The 19364-nt window shown below is 42.0% G+C and overlaps 1 protein-coding gene across 1 annotated transcript in view; it reads right to left on the minus strand.

Moving 5' to 3' along the window:
- Window positions 1-2413: 2413 nt before the first annotated feature.
- The window catches only part of LOC115079340 (mucin-5AC-like), a 43495-nt gene continuing 26544 nt past the window's right edge, over window positions 2414-19364 (minus strand). Inside the window, exon 4 of the mRNA XM_029582828.1 lies at window positions 2414-9838. Coding sequence (XP_029438688.1) covers window positions 3813-9838 — 6026 coding nt within the window. The 3' untranslated portion in view covers window positions 2414-3812. The remainder of the gene's footprint in view (window positions 9839-19364) is intronic.

Genomic DNA, 19364 nt, shown 5'->3' on the forward strand with positions numbered 1-19364 from the left:
ACCATATGACCTTCCATGCTACCATGTATTTTTCTGAAGTATTAAGACTTGAAAAATATTTTTGGATCACTGTCAATAGAATGTGCTATACAAATGATTATTATTATTTTAATGCTTTGACCCAGCAGCTTGCAATTCAATAGAAACATACCCCAAATTATGGCTATGGTGCTGTGAGCCTTTATCCAGAGCTATCCAGGCTTTCCCCTAATTTTTTGTTTAATTTTAAAGTACTATTCATTTTAGCTTTTGTTTCATATTACTAGTACATTGTTATAAAGTATATTTTTTTAAAAAGTCATGTCTAATATATCCATCACTAAGAATCACCCTGTTTAAGATGTGATGCCCATTCAGAATAGCAGCTGTGGTTTGGTGGTTTTAGCATTAATTATTAGAACTATTGGTGACTGAATCATTTTGTGGTAAAAGTTGACATCATTAATAGATGCTTGGTTTTATTACTAAAGTTTGAATTTATTGAAAAGTGACTGGTTTCAGAGGTGAAAACTGAAACTGTTAATATATTCTGGTTTGATCAGTGGAACTTGGAGAATTTTTTTTAGAATGGTTAGGTTGCTGAAGCTACTAATGCTTGACAGGTTTTAATAGCAATAGTAGTTAAAGCTGTAAATAGGTGAGTAGTTGTTGCTGCTGTTGATTGTTGAATTATATTGCTAGAGTGATCTGGATCACTATCTTAAATTCGGTGGAAGAAATTGGAGTTGGTGATAGTTGGCTTCTTGTGGCACTGGGAATCTTCTATTCTACCCCTCTTCCCCCCCCCCCCCCCCCCCAAAAAAAAGGAATCAAATCAGCTTAAAGCATACAGTAAAATATACAGAATACATTCATATAAAATACAATAAATTATCAACAATAACATTAACAGAATAAATTGCAATATACATCTAATAACTAAAAACAACAATCTTGGCCCAAGCTGCATCTCCTTCTCTCTCTGAGGGGGTTATGAAACAACTGAATCCCCTGTCCAGCCCAAAACCCTCAGATACCCACGCAAAATGAAGAAACCAAAAATAAGAATTTTATCCAACCCTAACCTAATCAACCCTTCACAAAATTGTCCCCTTCCATCTCCCCACCTCATCCTAAAAAATTGTGCTAAAAATTATTGATGATCAGTTTGGTTAATAAAGAGAAAAAGTAGTGATCAGAGCTATTCACTAGTTGTAACATTAGCAGCTGGACTAGTTACAACTCTGTTTAATCAGGTAATGACTAATTGATTTCAACAGTAGTGGATGGAGCTGTTACTAGCTAACTGTAGCATTAGAAGCTGGAGTTGATTAACTGCAGCATTAGCAGGAGCTGTTGATGACTGGCTGGTTTAAAAACAATCAAAGCTATTCAGTAGTTGTAATGGAAGTTTGTTTTTTGGTGATAACCTCAGTAGCTGGAGCTGTTGGCAATTATCTGGTTGCAGCTGTTTGACTGGTGTCAGCCATCATTGGAGCAGTTGGTGCTGTTGATAATAATCGGTTGTTTGCTGCAATAGCAGTTTTGGCCGGAGATTTTGATTTACTGGAATCAACAGTCATTGAAGCTATTGATAATGGATTGTTTATAGCAGGGGTGATCAAACTTTAGGGGTGGGCCCTCTAGGTGGGACTTGAATAAATATGAAGGGGGGAGCAAACTGGCTGACTTATAAAGGAAGGAAAATGGCTACACTGAGTCTTTGTGCCAGGGAGGCACTCCAAGCCTAGGAGGGAGGGAGCTGCCAGAAAGTAGTGACTTCATTGTAAGCATGCCATGGCTTAGCCATGCATTCCTTTTGGTGGGCCAGAGAGAGGAGCTACTTCTACTGTGGTAGGCCTGGAGGGGGGGGGGGGAGCAGGGTGGAGCCACTTTTTCTACAGCAGAATTGAACACTGAGCAGCCACCACGATGTTCCACAAATCGTGAAGATCTGCCGCCTTCAGGCCCCAGCCCAGTAGAAGTTCTCGATGCTGTAGATCTCTACCCAGGGAGAGAGGGCACAGCTGTTGCCCATTGGGAGAAAAGAAGTGGTGAGGAGGGGAAGGGAAATGAGTAAAGAGGCCAGAGAACATGAGGAGGTACAGGGGAGAGAGGGAGGAGGTGGGGAAGGGAGAATAAAGGCAAAGTGTAAAAAGAAATGTTAAATAAGCAAATCAAAACATGAGAAAAAAAGAGCAAATAAAGAAAAATATAAAAATAGGAAAAATTAGTAAAAACAAAAAAATAAAATTTGGACAGGGTGGGATAGAGTTTTTTCAGCTCTTAATAATGTTTGACTTGCACCTACATTATTATTATTTTGTTTTATTTCCAGCCCTTACCATTATGGGGTGTGGCTTGCATGACTAGCTGTGGGATTATGTGTGTGTGTCTGTGTTTTGATTTGCCTGTTTCTCTCTGTGTGATGTAATCTGTATCTGGGTGTGGTGTGTTTGCTTTTTTTTTTTTAGTCTGGGTATGTTGTGTTTATGCCTGCATCTGTTTCTTGTGTATCTATATATGTCTTCTGTCTGGGGTGGTGTCTAGGTGAGGTATGTTTGTGTTTCTGTGTTTGGGTATTGGGTTTCTGTCTGTGGGGTGTCTGTCTAGATATGGGATATCTGTCTGTAAGCATTCACTTTTCATCAATTTGTAGAGAACAAAATGGGTGCTTTGAGCTGCTTGTTGGCAGTGTGGCTACCTGGTAAACACCCTTCACATATGTATGTGTGTACTCCAGGGGTGGCTCAAGGCAATCTGCAGCCAGAGGCTAGGGATGTTATGGTGCCTCCCCTCTACCCCCCCCCCCCCCCCATAGGCTCCCTCTCTCAAACACCCTCACACATGCTCTCAATCTCTCAAAACACATAGCCCTCTACACACATTCTCACCAAGGCTTTCATCTTCACCATGAGCGAAATGTGCTCTGCTCGCGTATGCCGTGATCTCCTCCATCTTTGCCATTTTCTGCACAAAATGGCAAAGATGGAGGAGATCTCATCTGCATATGAGGGGATTCTGTGCAGGACCTTTGTTTTGATGCAAGGTGAGGTGGCCGCTAGAGGAGTTTGGGGGGGGGGGAGGGGCAGTTTTTGCCGCTTCCAAAGTTTGCCGCCTGAATCGGCCACCTCACTCTGCCTCATTATAGAACTGCCCCTGTGTGTACTATCTATATATCTACATCTACCCACCATGGGGGCCCCAGCTAGTTGCATGAATAAAAGGGGGCCACAGTTCACAAGGTTTTCTCACCCCTGGTTTTATAGCATTAATGATTGTAGTTGTTGGTGATTGCCTGTTTTAGCATTACCAGTCAAAATGGTTAATGGTTGATACATTAGCAGTTAAAACAATTGATAAATGGTTGGTTGCTACAGTAAAGGCTGAAGGTGTTGAATAACTGGTACCAACATTAGTGAATGGAGCTGTTGGACTAATTACAGCATTAGTAGTTGGCATTGGTGATTAACTGTTGGAACAGTTTATGAATGAATAGCTATATTAGCATTTGAAACTATGGATGATTGACTGAAGCAATAATGGTTCTAGCTTTTGATTGCCTGGTGTCAACAATCATTAAAGTTGTTGACTATTGGTTGAAGCATTAAATACTGGAGCTCTTGATTGGATGATAGTTGCATTAACAATTGGAACTGTTGCTGATTGACTGGTTCTAGCAATGGAAGTAAATGCTGGTCGGACTCCACAGTGATTGAAGCTGTTGCTGATTGGCTATTTGCAATATTAGCAGTTGGAGCTGTTGGTGATTGAGTGGCTGTAGCATGAGCAAATTGAGCTGTTGATGACTGCCTAATTGTAGCATTAGAACTTTAAACTGTTGATAATTTACTGTTTGAAGCATTAGTGGTTGAAGCTGCTGCTGAGTGACTGGTTGTAGCATTTGCAGTTGAAGCTGTTGATAATTGAACTTTCATAGCAATAGAAGTAGTTGTTGGAGCTAGTGATTGATCCTCCACAGTCATTAGAGCTGTTGATGAAAGGCTGTTTGCAGTATTAGTAGTTGGAGTTGTTAGTGGTTGCCTGATTGTAACATTAAAAGTTGGATCTCTTGACCATTGAATAGAAATTGGAAATGTCAATTGCTTGATTGTAGTAATAGTAGCTGGAACAGTTGGTAATTTACTTTTTGAAGCATTAGTTGAAACTGATGGTGAGTGATTAGTTGTAGCATTCACAGTTGAATCTGCTAGTAACTGAATGGTTGTAGGGTAAACATTTAGAGTTGATTGACTGACTACAGCATTGGCAGTTACAGCCATTGGTAAATGACCAGTTGCAGCTGTTGGAGCTATTAATGATTGATTGATTATAGTATTAGTAGTTGAAACTATTGATTGGCTGGTTAAAGCAGTAGTGATTAGAACTGTTGATTTACTGTTAGCAGTCAGAGCTGTTAATGACTGACTAACTGCAATATTAGCAGCTGAAATTGATTGGCTGGTTTTAGCATTAGTCATTGGAACTGTTGATGACTGGCTGGTTGTAGCAATGGCTGTTAGAGCTGTTGATTGACTAGTGACAGTTTCAGTGATTAGAGTTGTTTGGCTATTTACCATCTTAGTTGCTGGGGTCATTGATTGTCTGGATGTAGCAGTAGCTGGAGCTGCTGATAATTGAATAGTTGTAGTGTTAGTTCTTGGAATTGTTTGGCTAATCATTGAGGTGTCAGAAGCTGGCGTTGTTGACTGACTGCTGTGAAAAATCATGTTTAGAGTTGTTGGTTGATTGCTATCAACAAGAGTGGTTGATGCTGCTGATTTTCTGTTTGCAGCAGTAATAGTTGGAGTTGATTGGCTGGTTGTAGCATTAGCAGATGGAGCTTCTGGAGATTGAATAGTTGTAACATTAGCTCTTGGAACTATTGAGTGGCTGGTTGTAGCAATGTCAAACATAGCTGTAGCTGTTGATTTACTGGTGTCAGCAATAGTTTTTGGAGCTGATGATTGACTACTTATATCAGTGGTTGGAATCTGTGATTGACCAAATGTAGCAATTGCTGTTGGAGAATAGCTGCTTGAAGCATTAACAGTTGGAACTGTTTCTGATTGCCTGGTCTGAGCATTAGCTATTAATTTAATTCTTGCAGTGTTAGGAATTGGAAATATTGATGGCTGACTGGTCGAAATTCTAGTTGCTGCAGCTTTTGATTGTCTGATCGGAACAGTCATTTGAGCTGTTGATGACTGATAGATTGAATCATTAACTATTAAAGACTGGATGGTAGTAGGGTCAGCATTTGTAAATGCTGATGTTTGGTTGGTTGCAGTAATAGCGGACACTGTTGATTGAATAGTTGCGGCATTTGTGGTTGGAATTGGTGATTGATTCATTGTAGCATTAGGAGTTGGAGCTGATGATTGAAGAGTTGTACCATTGGCTCTTGGAGCTATTGATTGATTGGTTATGGCTGAAGTTGTCACTTGACTGGAATCAATAATCAAGTTTGGAACTGTTGCTGATTGACTGGTGTCAACAGTAGTGGTGGGAGCTGAGTGACTAATTACAGCATTAGCAGTTTGAATTGGTATATGGTTGATTGTAGCATTATCTGTTGGAAGTCTGGGTGATTGATTGGATGAAACAATAGCTACTGGCATTTTTGATTGTCTGATGGGAACAGTCATTTGAGCTGTTGATAATTGATAGCTTAAAAAAATTGATTGGATGCCAGTAACATTAGCATTTGTAAATATTGATGAATGGTTGGTTGTAGCAATGGAGGTAGTGGAAGCAACTGTTGATTGATTAGTTGCCGCCTTAGTGGTTGGAGTTGGTAATTGACTGGTTGAAGCCTTAGTGGTAATTGTTGATGATTGACTGACTGTGACATTAGCAGTTGGAACTCTTGATATTAAGTTGGTTCCTGCAGTTGTAATTGGAGATGTTGATGACTGACTAGTTGAAATATTAATAAATTGAACTGTTGATTGGCTGGTGATAGCATTGACTATTGGAGCTCTTGATTGACTAGTGCTAATAATAGTGATTGGAGTGCTTGATTGACTACTTGCAACAGTAGTTAGTAATGATTGTCTGGTTGTAATAGCTGTTGACGATTGACTAGTTGTACCATTAGCTATTGGAATTGTCATATGGTTGGTCATAGCATTGATAGTAGTAGCTGGAGCTGTTAATGGACTAGTTTGAACAGTCATGATTGAAGTTATTATTAATTGTCTGTCAACAGTAGTAGTTGGAGATGCTGGTTGATTACTAGCATTTAGAGTTGGTGATTGACTGGTAATAGTGTTAGCAGTTGGAATGGGTGATTGGCTAACTGTAGCATTAGAAGTTGCAGCTTCTGATGATCTGATTACACTTGTAGTATGTGTTGATTGACTGGTAGAAATATTAACAATTGGCACTATTGTTTGGCTAGCTGTAGCATTAGCAATTGGAACTGTTGATTGCATGGCTGTAACAGCAGTTGGCATTGTTGATGAATGAATGACTGTGGCATTAGTTATTGATTGAATGTTTGCAAAATAAGCTGTTGGAACTATTGATGATGGAATGATTGTAGCATTAAGAGCTGGAACTACTGATTGTCTTGTTGAAGTAGTAGCTGTTGGAACTTTTGACTGTCTGATATGAATAGTCATTGGAGTTATTGATTTGGTTGAAGCATTAATTGGAACAGGCAATTGAATTTTAGTAGTATTAGCAATTGGAATTGACTGGCCGGTTGCAGCAATGGCAGTAGTAAGTGGAGCTGTTGGTTGACTATCAACCAGAGTAATTAGAGCTGTAGATTGATTTTTTGCAGCATTATCAAATGGTGATGCTGTTGATTGCCTGGTTGTAGCATTAGCAATTGGAGCTCTTGATATTTGAATATGTATAGTATTGGCTGAAGAAACTGTTGATAATGCAATGGTTACAGTAGTTGTAGCTAGGCCTGTTGATTGACTAAATGGAACATTAACATTTGGATCTGATGATTGACTGCCAGAAGCATTAGCAATTGGAACTGTTGATTGACTGGTTGTAGAAAAGGCAGATAGAACTGTTGACTGACTGTTAACAGTCTTTGAGGATGATTGATTGATTGAAATAATTGGAACTGTCAATTGAATGGTGGTAGCATTAGAAATTGGAACTATTGATTGGCTAGTTGAACTATTAGCAGTTGAAATTGTTGAAGATTGACTGGTTGAACCATTAGTAGTTTGAGATTTTGATATTGAACTGGTTAAGGCAGTTGTATTCAGATTTGTAGATGACTGACTAGATGAATCATTAATGGTTGGAACTGTTGATTTCCTTGTAGCAGAACTAGGAATTGGAACTGTCAGATGATTGACTGTGGAAAAGTCAATTGGAGCTGTTGACTGACTGATTTTAGTTACAGTGGTTTTAGTGGTTGGTTGGCTATTCACTGCTTTGTCAGTTGCAAATGTTGGTGATTGACTAGTTGCAGTATTAACAGTTGGAAATGATTGGTTGTTTGATGCCATAGTGGCTGGAACTGTTGATTGACTATTGCAAATGATCATAGCTAGAGTTGTTGAGTGACTGTCAGTAGTGCTTGGACTGGTTGCAATATTAACATTTGACATTAATGACGGACTGACTGTATCAGCAGTTGGAGCTGTTGATGAATGGCTGTTTGCTCTAGTAGTGTTTTGAGCTGTGGATAGACAGGTTACAGGTGTAGAGGTTGGAGTTGTTGGTTGATTGATTGATGCAGTTGACGATTGATTGGTTAAAGCAGTAACAGGTAACATTGATGATTGATGAGATGAAGCAGTAGCAGTTGACATTGGTGAGTGACTTGCTGTATTGGCAGTTTGATCTGTTGATGGCTGGCTATTTTCTGTAGTAGTGGTTGGAGCTGTTTGATTGATTGACGCAGTTGATGATTGATTGGTTGAAGCAGTAACAGGTAACATTGATGATTGATGAGATGAAGCAGTAGCAGTTGACACTGGTGAGTGACTTGCTGTATTGGCAGTTTGATCTGTTGATGGCTGGCTATTTTCTGTAGTAGTGGTTGGAGCTGTTTGATTGATTGACACAGTTGATGATTGATTGGTTGAAGCAGTAACAGGTAACATTGATGATTGAGATGAAGCAGTAGCAGTTGACATTGGTGAGTGACTTCCTGTATCAGCAGTTTGATCTATTGATGATTGGCTATTTTCTGTAGTAGTGGTTGGAGCTCTGGAAATTCTGGTGCTAGCAAAAGTAGTTGAGGCTGTAGATGATTGCCTAGTTTTTGAAATAGGTGGTTCTGTAGATAATTGGTTGCTTTGAATATTAGTGGTTGGAGTTATCAGGAGTTGACTGTTTTTGGCAGTGGTTATTGGAGTTCCGTCTCTTTGAAGATGACCGAGTAGAACAGTAAATAGATTGTTGGTTTTAGTAGAAGTAATTGAGGCTGTTAGCAGTTGACTGGTTTTAGTGGTAGCTGTTGAATTTAACAGCACTTGGCCATTTTCAGAAGTTAATAATTTTATGATTTGAGTAGAAGAGAATGGAGATGTGACTTTGTGAGTGTTTTCATCAGTTGGTAATGTATCTTTTTGCATGCTATTGATTGAAACATTTAAAAGCTGTTTGGTGTTGGAAGTAATAGTTTGAGTTGTTGACAGATGACTTATTTGGTCAGCTGAGTTTAAAGCTGTAGATGTATGGCTGGTTTCATAGACAGTAGTTGATCTTAGTAGTTGACTAGTTTGGTCAGTGGATATTGGGATTGTCAATGACTGGCTGCTAGCAGAGGAGGTTGAAGCTGTTGATTGATTGATGTCAGCAGAGGTGGTTGGAAATATTGATGGATGGCTGATTTGGCTACTAGAGCTTATCGGTGCTAATAAGTTGTTAGTTTGTATTGTAGTGAATGAATCTATTAATAAAGGGTCAGTTTGTGGCTCCGGTGAAGACTGACTGCTTTTAGCAACAGTAATAGTAAATATTGACCATTGGTTGGTTTCAGCAATTTTGACACTATTGATTCGTGCTGGAGATGATTGATTGATTTTAGCAGTAAAAGCTGGAGCTTTTGATGATTCACTGATTTCAGCAGTAATGGCAGGAACTATTAATGACTGACTTGGTTTAGGTACAATGGCTGTAAATATTGATGATTGACTAGTTGTAACTTTCACATTTGTAGCTGTGAGTGATTGACTGGTTGCAGCATTAGTGACACTTACTTTTGGTTGATGTCTGATTTGTTCTGTAGGGACTGAAGTCATTGATTGGTTGTTTTGGGTGGTCAAAAGTAGATCTGTTGATAGTTGATTGTTTTGAGTAGTGATGCTTGGGGTCATTGATTTGCTTTTAGTAGTATATGTTTGTGATGTTGATGATTGCCTTGTTTTGACATTGCTGATAGGAGATATTGATAAAAGGTTAGTTTTGGTAGTGGTAATTGAAGCTGTTAATAGTTGATTGGATTGGCCTGTGGAATTTGAGGTTTCTGATGGTTGGTTAGTTTCTGTAATGCCAGTAGATAGTAGAGGAGGAATAGATAAAATTGTGCTGTCTGTCACTGGTAAAGTGTCTGATGTAAGAATGGATTCACATGAACAGCATAAAATCTTGATCTTGTAATCTAAACATATTTTAGGAAAAACATCTTTGTTATAGCACTTTAGTCCATCTGTGACAGTGCAAACTACTTTCTCATAAGTCTCCTTCAGTGGAATATATGGGAATCTCACCAATCTACATTCCACTTGGCTGGGAAATCTGCAAATCTCATATCCAAGTGATCTTATTTTCTTAAATGTTTCAAAATCTCCATCATCAGATTTATTGCTAGGAATATGAGTATTATACCACTGTGACCATTTGCAGACTGTATTATTGCAGAATGTGTTGGACTGAACTGTAGTAAGAAAAAGAAAAGATGACATGCATTTTACTTTTATCATCAGCTATACCTTCCTACCTCTTCTCAGCAGGGAGGGTACAAAGAATTTTGCTTTCCATGTCAGCCCTGCCCAGCAGCACCTCTTCTCTTTACCAAAATAGTGGGGTGACTCAAGCCCTTCTGCGCTGGGAAGGATGTAAGAAATATTTTTAGGTGGTGAAATCACTCCTTCACTGGACACAGGGGCTTTAAATCAGGGTGTGCACACAGTCCAAGTGGTGGCCTCACCTCCTCCTGCTCCAACATGATTTTCATTTTTAACTAGGAAGGAGATGTGGGAGGAAGCATGGCTGCTGTGTGGGGACTATGAATGCATACTGTCTCATAGTTCTCGCATGCATGGTGGGTATGATGCTACCACTGCTGCATGCGGATAATACTATAGTCTAGAGTTGCCTCACTGAAGATGACGACTGGATTGATGGTAGAGAGAAGGAGGTCAGCTGCAGCAATAGAAAATGGCAAGAAAATAGCAAAATTGCTGGAATATCACAGGATTACTCCTCCCCAGACTAAAGATTACTCAAATAATTATACGATTAAATACAACTTTGATACTGTATAATCGGCAGAGGAGTATTGAGTTGAGGATTCAGGATTTTGCTATTTTTGTACCATATTCAATATATATTTATTTATTTATTTATTTATTTAAATTTTTCTATATCGTCGCTAAGTTATATACCATCGCAACGGTTTACATGTATGGTGCGCTCTTTTTTTTTTTTTTATTTATTTGCGCTCTTCAACTCTAAACACCTGACGATCGGCCTAATTTATGCCCCACCTGGAGCACTGGAAACAGACCCTTCATCAATCATAGAACTCACAGCAAAACACCTAAACTCCGGAAAACCTGCCATCCTCTTAGGAGACTTTAACTTGCACGTAGATGTCCAACCTCACTCCACCAACTGTAAAACGCTTCTCGCCTCTCTCAGCAATATGGGCTTCAGACAGATTGTGACGGAACCAACCCACAAAGCTGGTCATACGTTGGACCTCATCTTCATAAATGAGGGAATCGCAACACATACCTCCCCAACTTGCCTTCCAGTACCGTGGACAGACCATTGTATCATATCTTCGGTATTAGATATAAATAAGCTCCCTACGACATCTACACAACCAATAACTATATCTGTCCGGAAACAGTGCTCAGGAGACCAACTAAGCGAACACCTGGCCAAGGAACTAGTGCACCTAGACCTCTCCACCGCCAACTCTGCAACTTTATCATGGATCAACATCACCAAAAGGGTAGCAGATCAAATATGCCCCATGACGACCAAATATATCAACCCTAACAAAGACAACAGGAAACCCTGGTTCACCCAGGAACTGAAAAAACGTAAACAAGAACTGAGATGCAAGGAACAAAATTGGAGAAAAAACCCATCTTCAACCACTCGCCTCATCTACAAAACGTGCCTCAACTCATACACAAACGACATTAACAAAACCAAAAGAGAATTCTTCTCCAAAAAAATCCACCACCTCATCTTTGATTCAAGGGCACTGTTCTCATATGTTTCAACTCTTACTAAACCCCCTGCGCCTTCCATTCCAGATGATCAAGCTCTCAACAAAGCGAATGAACTAGCTGACTACTTCGATAACAAAATCACAGCACTCCTAGCCCCTCTCAAAGGAGCAGCTACACTTCCAAACCATGTTCAACAATCATCACAATCAACCATCCAACAATCTGTGCACGCAACAGATCAACAAATCTCGCACTCTACAGTCTAGCAATCTTCACCTTCACACATGCAACAAACATCACACTCAACCACTTTACAACTTAACACAACTCCAACAATGCTCGACAAGTTTGAGCCTACATCCACACTAGAAATAGAGAATATCCTCAAGAAGATAAAACCATCCTCTCACCCTGCAGACCATATTCCATCAAACACCCTGAGTCTGATCACCAACACTATAGCCAAACCTGTCACAGACATCATTAACTGTTCTCTCACCCAAGGCCATGTACCTAACCAACTCAAGTTAGCCAAGCTCAAACCGCTTCTGAAAAAACCCAACCTTCCCACCTCAGACCCAGCTAACTTCAGACCCATAGCAAACCTCCCTATGATAGCCAAAACTATGGAGAAAGTTGTTAACAAACAACTCACAGAATTTCTTGAAGAAAACAACATCCTCACCCCAAACCAATTTGGTTTTCGCAAGACGAGGAATACCGAATCGTTATTAGCCACTCTATCAGACACTATTATCTTTAACCTAGAAAAAGGCCATCCTTGCATCCTCGCTCTCCTTGATCTCTCATCAGCGTTTGATACTGTAAACCACCAGTGCCTCCTACAACGACTAACGGACATTGGCATTACAGGAGCAGCATTCAACTGGTTCAAATCATTTTTGGAAAACAGATCATACAAGGTCAAGATAAACAACAATGAGTCCCACCCCATCGAATCCAAAAGGGGAGTACCCCAAGGATCATCCCTCTCCCCGACTCTCTTCAATATATATCTTCTCCCACTCTGTCAATTACTCACCAACCTCAAGCTAATTCATTTTCTATATGCGGATGATATACAAATCCTCATCCCTATAGAAGACTCACTACAAAAAGCTATGTCACACTGGAATAAATGTCTCTCAGCTATCAACAACCTTCTCACCAGCCTCAACCTAGTCTTAAACACAAAAAAACTGAAATCCTCATTATAGCACCGGAAAACTATGTCTCACCCACAACTCTTAATACTAGCCAAAGCCTGGATACCTTTTCACAACAAGTAAAAGACCTAGGAGTCATCATAGACAGCGGATTCAGCCTCAACAAATTCGTCAATAACACTACAAAAGAATGTTTCTTTAAACTTCAAACCTTAAAGAAACTAAAACCACTCCTGCTATACAGAGACTTCCGCATGGTACTACAGGCCATCATACTCCCAAAACTGGACTACTGCAACTCCCTCCTCCTAGGCCTACCAGCATGCACCACAAAACCACTTCAGATGGTCCTTAATGCCTCAGCAAGAATCCTCTCAAATGCCAAAAAAAGAGATCATATTTCCCCAATCCTTCTTCATCTCCACTGGCTCCCAATTAAATTCAGGATCCAATTCAAATCATTAATGATGATACATAAAGCCTTGTACAACATCGCACCTCTCAAGCTAACATTCCAAATTCAACTACACACATCCATGAAACTGACCAGAAGCGCTTATCAGAACAGACTAATCACCCAACCAGCTAAATCCGCGCTGAGAAAACGCGCCCTATCCACAGCGGGCCCCTCACTCTGGAACTCACTTCCCACAGACCTTCGCCTTGAACCATGCCACTCCACATTTAAAAAGAAACTTAAGACTTGGTTATTTAAACAAGCATTCCTGCAGAGCTAAGAGCAGGTCACATATCATCCATTTACCCCAGCATATTTCACATAACTTGTTATCTTATTTACTGTTACTTTTCATGGATGTTTACTGTTAGTTAGCTATTTATTTATTTATTTACTTTTTTCATTTATTTATTATTATTTATTTATTAATTGTTATTTTATCTATTTATTATTACTTCTTAATTGTTAACATTATTATATATTTTTTCCTGTTATTTTGGATTAACCATGTTCATTGTAAACCGCTAACTTGAAGCGATAGTTACTGTTCATTGTAAACCGGGGTGATATGTATATTATACAGGAACCCCGGTATATAAATCCTTAAATAAATAAATAAATAAAATGTAGGCACATAAATTAATGTAGGTGGAGGCGTATTATAGTACATTCTAACAGGTGCCACAAAAGGTTCAGTTACAATAAATTGTTTTGTTTTACAAGGGATTTTGGTCCATTTTACCTTCCCACTTTCTCCCCAGAATGATTTGCTTGAGCAGCACAGATTCTTTCTTGCTGGCCAAGTGCTGGAGAGGAATTCTATAAGATTGACTCCTTTAAGGGGCTCTTTGACAACTAGGAGTCCCCCATGCAGTAAAAACATCCTTCTCTTTCCTGTACCCCTAGCCCCACTCTGGGACCTAAGAATATCACCTCTATGATGCGCTCAAGCCTAGATGGGCATGTTGGATAGGCAACTTGACCTTAGGCCTGTACCACATCACACATTGTGAGTCATGGAGCCATCCTTTTCCAAGATTTTATTAATTTGAGTCTTTTTGCCTGAACCCAAAATGGCTGCCAATGCCAACTGCCTCATTCTTCACCCATCAATGTCAGCACCTGATTCAGAACTGTTTGCATTTTAATCAGTCTGCGATTATAGATGCAACATAGCACAACTGTTATTCATCTCATCATCCAGTGGACCTCCATTCCCAACAATTTCTCAAATATAGAAGTATACTACTGAATTGGGGGATGTTTTCCTGAAAGGAACATTTGTTCAGCAGAAATGTTCTTTTGTTTGAAATAAATTAGGACATTTCCTGTTCTATTTCATTTTGTTTTGAAAACGAAACAAAAAACGAACAAAATTTTGTTTGCTTCATCTTCAAAAGTAATTTTAAGCTAGCCTCAGCTGTGAGCTTCCACTGCAAAAATTTTAAAAGCCTTCCCAATGCTTGTTACCCCCATTCATGAACCTTCAAGGGGTACGAGGAATCAATAGTTGCTCCTACCCCACCAGTGATGTTCCTCAAAAAGTGCCGGCTGACCCAAGGCCAGTGCCATCTTGTACAGCAAAAATTAAAAAATAGTGCTGGCCAAAGGTTAGCTAGCACTACTTTGAGAAACAGCATGGGAAGATCCACTGATGGAGGTAGGGGGGCTGACCACAAGCCCCGGGACTTTATCTTTTCAGCATGGAGGAGCCTGGATCCTGGTTTTGTTGTACGTATTTAAACCAAAATTGGAACAAAAAAGTGCGCACACCCCTACTGTTCAGATACATTTTTTGCTGAGGATCAAGTTCACAGACACAAGTAATTTTCCACATCATGTTTCTCCTCCTCTGCACTTGTAGATGTAGATATGTAGTCTTCCAGCTTACAGAACAAAGAATTCTGAGGCTGCAAGTCTTTCAACAAAGAATATAGGAAACACAATTAGAAGGGATTGGTGCATACCAGGGTACATGCAGAGAAATAAATTATAAAATGCCCCTCTATTTAAAATGGGTGCCCTCAGGTAGAAACAGATAGAAAACCAACTTTTCCATCTGCCTAGGTTCATCTGCATTTCTTCTGAAAAGAAAGTAATACATGTGGGGAGAATAATTTTCAAAAGCCATTTAGTGAGTAAATACTGATTTACTTGCGTAAAGGACTGTGTGATAATTGCTCACCCTTAACCCATGTAAAACTATGGGTGGGGATCCGCAGTGCATGTACTCTTAGCTGCGTTAAGGGGTGGTGGTCTTGGGGGTGGTGTTTTGGGCGGGGCTAGGAAATAGGTGTATATTGTGTTCTCACAGGACAAGCAGGATGGTAGTCCTCACAAATGGGTGACATCGAGGATGGAGCCCTGTACGGAAAACTTTTCTGTCAAAGTTTCAACAAGCTTTGACTGACACTGGCACACTGGGTGCACTGAGCATGCCCAGCCTGCAATTATCCCTGTGAGCCACAGGTGTCTCCCTCAGTCTTCTTTTTTCCGCTCTGCAGTCAGCATAGCGGTTGGAGCTCTGTGAGGATTTTTTAACTAATTACCTCATGGAAACACTTAACTTTTCACTTCAAAAAACACTTTTCCCTGCACAGGTCTCCCTCCGCGTACGTTTTTACGACGCTCGGTGAGTACTAATTCTTATTTTTCGGTCGGTTCCTGTCACTATCTTAAGGCTGTTAACTGACTGAAGCCTTCCCTTCCCCCATTTTTCAGTTAGCTTTAAACAGCTTGCGAGTATCTCTGTGACACTCTGCTTGCTTATGCTAGTGGGGTAGGGATTTTTTCCTTAACTTTAGGACTTCTGTAGATTCAAGTCCTTCGTTCCCTGGTACCCTCACGCAGTCGATACCCTATCGCTACACCGGGACCCTCCTAAACCGCCCTGGGCTTTTATATGTCATCAGCGCCCCTCCCCCCACGGTGCCCTGATGCCTTTATCCATGTTTTTTGCTTTTCAGTGCTACCAGGCTTTTTCCTCCTACGCACTGTTTTTTTCCTTGGGCTTCCTCGGTGCCGTCCCTACCCGGATGCATGCCATTGACGCACACGCTGTTAGTCACTGCCATGCATACTCGGGTCGCCGCCACCGCTGCCCGAGACACTTTTTAACGATCCCAGGGTCACTTCATCGATGCCACCCCCCCTTTTGGGGATGCCATCGATGCCCCATCCTCCCCACCGATGTCCAGCCCTTTTCCATCGGTGGGCATCGGTGCCACATCGATTCGTCGGTGGGCATCGATGCCGGATGGTCCCCATCGGTGGACATCGGTGCCGGATGGTCCCCATCGATGGACATCGGTGCCGGATGGCTTGTCCGTCGATGGCATTGGTGCCGGATGGCCGTCCGTCGATGGCATCGGTGCCGGGTCCTTTTGCATCGATGGACACCGATGCCCAGGTGTTTCATCCATGGGCATCTATGTTAGAATGCATCCATCGAGGGCAGTCGATGCCAGGCTGCTCCCATCGGTGAAATTCGATGCCCAGGTGGGTCCCATCGGTGGGTATCCATGCCGGCTCGATTCCGTGGATGGGCGTTGATGCCAATGCCAGCCTTATGGCTGGCATCGATGCCCATGCCGATTCCAGGACTGGCGTTGATGCCGGGATGGAATTCATCGACTGGGAGATCCATGCCATCGATTCCATACGTGTCCATATCGATGCCACCGACACACGTGTCTGGGGCACCGATGCCATGTACACTTGGAAATCTGAGTCTGTCCAAATCGATACCGTCAACGTCTGTGGCCCTATAGTTGATGCCCGTGGCCATGCCACAAACGGCATAAATGCCCGCCTCCATGCATCGATGCCCTCGACACCTCCGTTTTCCTTCGGTGTCCTTGACGCCCTATTGATTCGACTTCGACTCAGTCGATGCCGGTATCTTTTTCAATAACGGCAATGTTTTTCGATTATTCAATTCCACATCGTTTCAAAGATACCTATGCCACTGCTGTCAGTGCCCGTCACTGTCATCATTCTCCTGGCCAGTCATCGGCGATTTTTCATACCCATTTTGATGATATCCTCGAAGCCCCTTAGGTTGCCTTCAATATTGTCAATACAGACATAGCACCGCCACATAATACCCTCGCCTCCTCACATTGCTCCACGCTTTGGGTTCTTTTTTAAGCCCCGTATTAGCTTAAGACACTCCATTGTGTCAGGAGCAGAGCAGGCGTGCTGACAGTTCGTCATCGATCGCCTTCCAGGACGACGAGGGCTTCCATCTCGGCGCTGGGGAAAGACCGGGCCGAGCACCGTGGCACCCATCATCGCCGACATCGTGATCGTCCGCCGCTGACGCCATCCAGCACATCGGTGCCATCCTTCTCCAGGCTGGACAACGCTCGGGCAGAGCGACATCACCACTGCCATCAGCACTGTTCCTACAGTTTTGGCAGTCCTTGGTGATCCAGAACTTCCGGATCCAGGTCCGACAGCTTCTGCATTGGCGTCACGACACATCGAGCCGCTGTGACGAGGGAAGGGAACATGAGTTCCGTTAGGGCTCCTCTGTTCCTGGCGTGCCCCACCGTCAAGTGGTGTGGGACTATGGCCATCTGTTACACTTAGCAGTCTAAACGCCACTCACGCTTGGCCTGTCTCCTCTGTACCTGTGCCACCATACCGGGTTTCAGAGCGAGATGGACGTTTACGTCCCCGGCCTTACCCTCGAGGACTCCGGAGACCGTCGGGGTCAACAATCTTCACCGGCTCGTCTTGCGGCGATCCACGTCGGATGGTAAGTACCCGCTTCGGCGGCATTCCCATAGAGTTGTGTTCTCCCATTCGGACCGTGGTTCGAAAAGTTCTGGGTCATGTGCCTTTTAGAACTGTATTAGTGTCACATATCACTATGTTAGCTATGTTAGCCACAATATCAGGAGAACCCCTCTATCTTCTTGGGATTGCAGCAGGGCTTCTTCTCTTGTCAGTAACAAGTCCCTGTGCCGACCAATGCTCTGACTCTTGGTTCCCTCCCAACCAAGGTCCAGCTGCATTGGCTGATCTGCTAAACATGAGATTCAGCAACCATTGCCCCATGTACAAGTCCACCTTGAGGCCTGGCCACAGGTCTCAGTGTCTCCTTGTACAGCATACAGAAATGCGGGTACCACTTACCGCTCACACACCTGCAGGAGCCTACATGATATCCTCCATTGGGACACCTCCTGGTCTCCCATCCGGTCAGATATCAGAGCGGCCACCCCACCTTGTACCAAAGTCCCGGTACACTCCCCCAGGCGCTACGAAGTGCAGAGGGGAGAAGGGAGGGGGGTTGGGGAGTTTTAATTGCACTATTCTTTCTTTTAACAGAAAATAGTTACTCTCCGCACATCCTGGACCTAAGAAAATCCAACTTTCTTTAGACGTCACAGGTACAATGGTATCTTTGGTTACCATCACTCCATACTACAGTAAGTACATTATTTTAATGTTTCTATGTGCTTTATGGTGAGTCAACATTACAACCCCAAGCTCTGCCGCTAGCACCAGCTTCGGTAAGTGAACTGTCTCTTGCATCACTGTTGGTGAATGCTGTTTTCTCTGCGGAGTGTAACATCATTCACTTTCCTTGCATAGACTACTGCTAACCACTTTCAGTACATGCAAGGAGCTCTCACTTTTTTCAGGACTCACTATACATTTACTAACTGGGATTACTGTCACTGCCATAAATCCCTTCTGTAACACTTCTGGACACCACAGTCTTAAGACCCTCTTGTCCAGCATGCGCACAGACATTCTGATACATTGTTATATGTCCCTGCGCATATTTTCCATAACCTCAGCCTTTCAACTTTTCATGGTTGGGCTATGGGGTTTCTTCCCACTATGCATTTTTCTCATAATTCAAAACTGCTATGGGTTATATTCAGTGACATTCTATACTCAATGGACCTAAGTGGTTTCATTGCTTTCGTCCCTGATTCTTATCCCAGTTCGAACTAGGACCTAGTCTCCTTCGACTCATGCTCGCAATTCCTTAGGGTTATAAAGTTTCTCCTGAAAGCTGTCAACCCATTATGCATCTATTGCACTCCAGCATAGTTTCTCATAAACGTCCTGGACGTTGCACCCATGAGTTATGCCCTTATGCCTTCCAATACTGCTTTTGCAACAATTCTTTGTGCATACAGACAGACAGCATAGGGACAATGTGCTTTCCAACTCATAAGCACGCACAACCTCTTAGCTGCTCTGCTAGACAGCTGCGCAGCTCTACCCTTGGCCCTTGTTCACTTCATGCGTCCTTGGGCCACATATCTAAGAGATTTAATGAACGCTCTATCTGACCTTCTCCACGTAGGTTCTATCCTCTCGAATGGTCTCAATTACATGTGTACAGGG

This window comes from Rhinatrema bivittatum, chromosome 17, assembly GCF_901001135.1.
Source record: "Rhinatrema bivittatum chromosome 17, aRhiBiv1.1, whole genome shotgun sequence".
Classification (NCBI taxonomy): Eukaryota; Metazoa; Chordata; class Amphibia; order Gymnophiona; family Rhinatrematidae; genus Rhinatrema; species Rhinatrema bivittatum.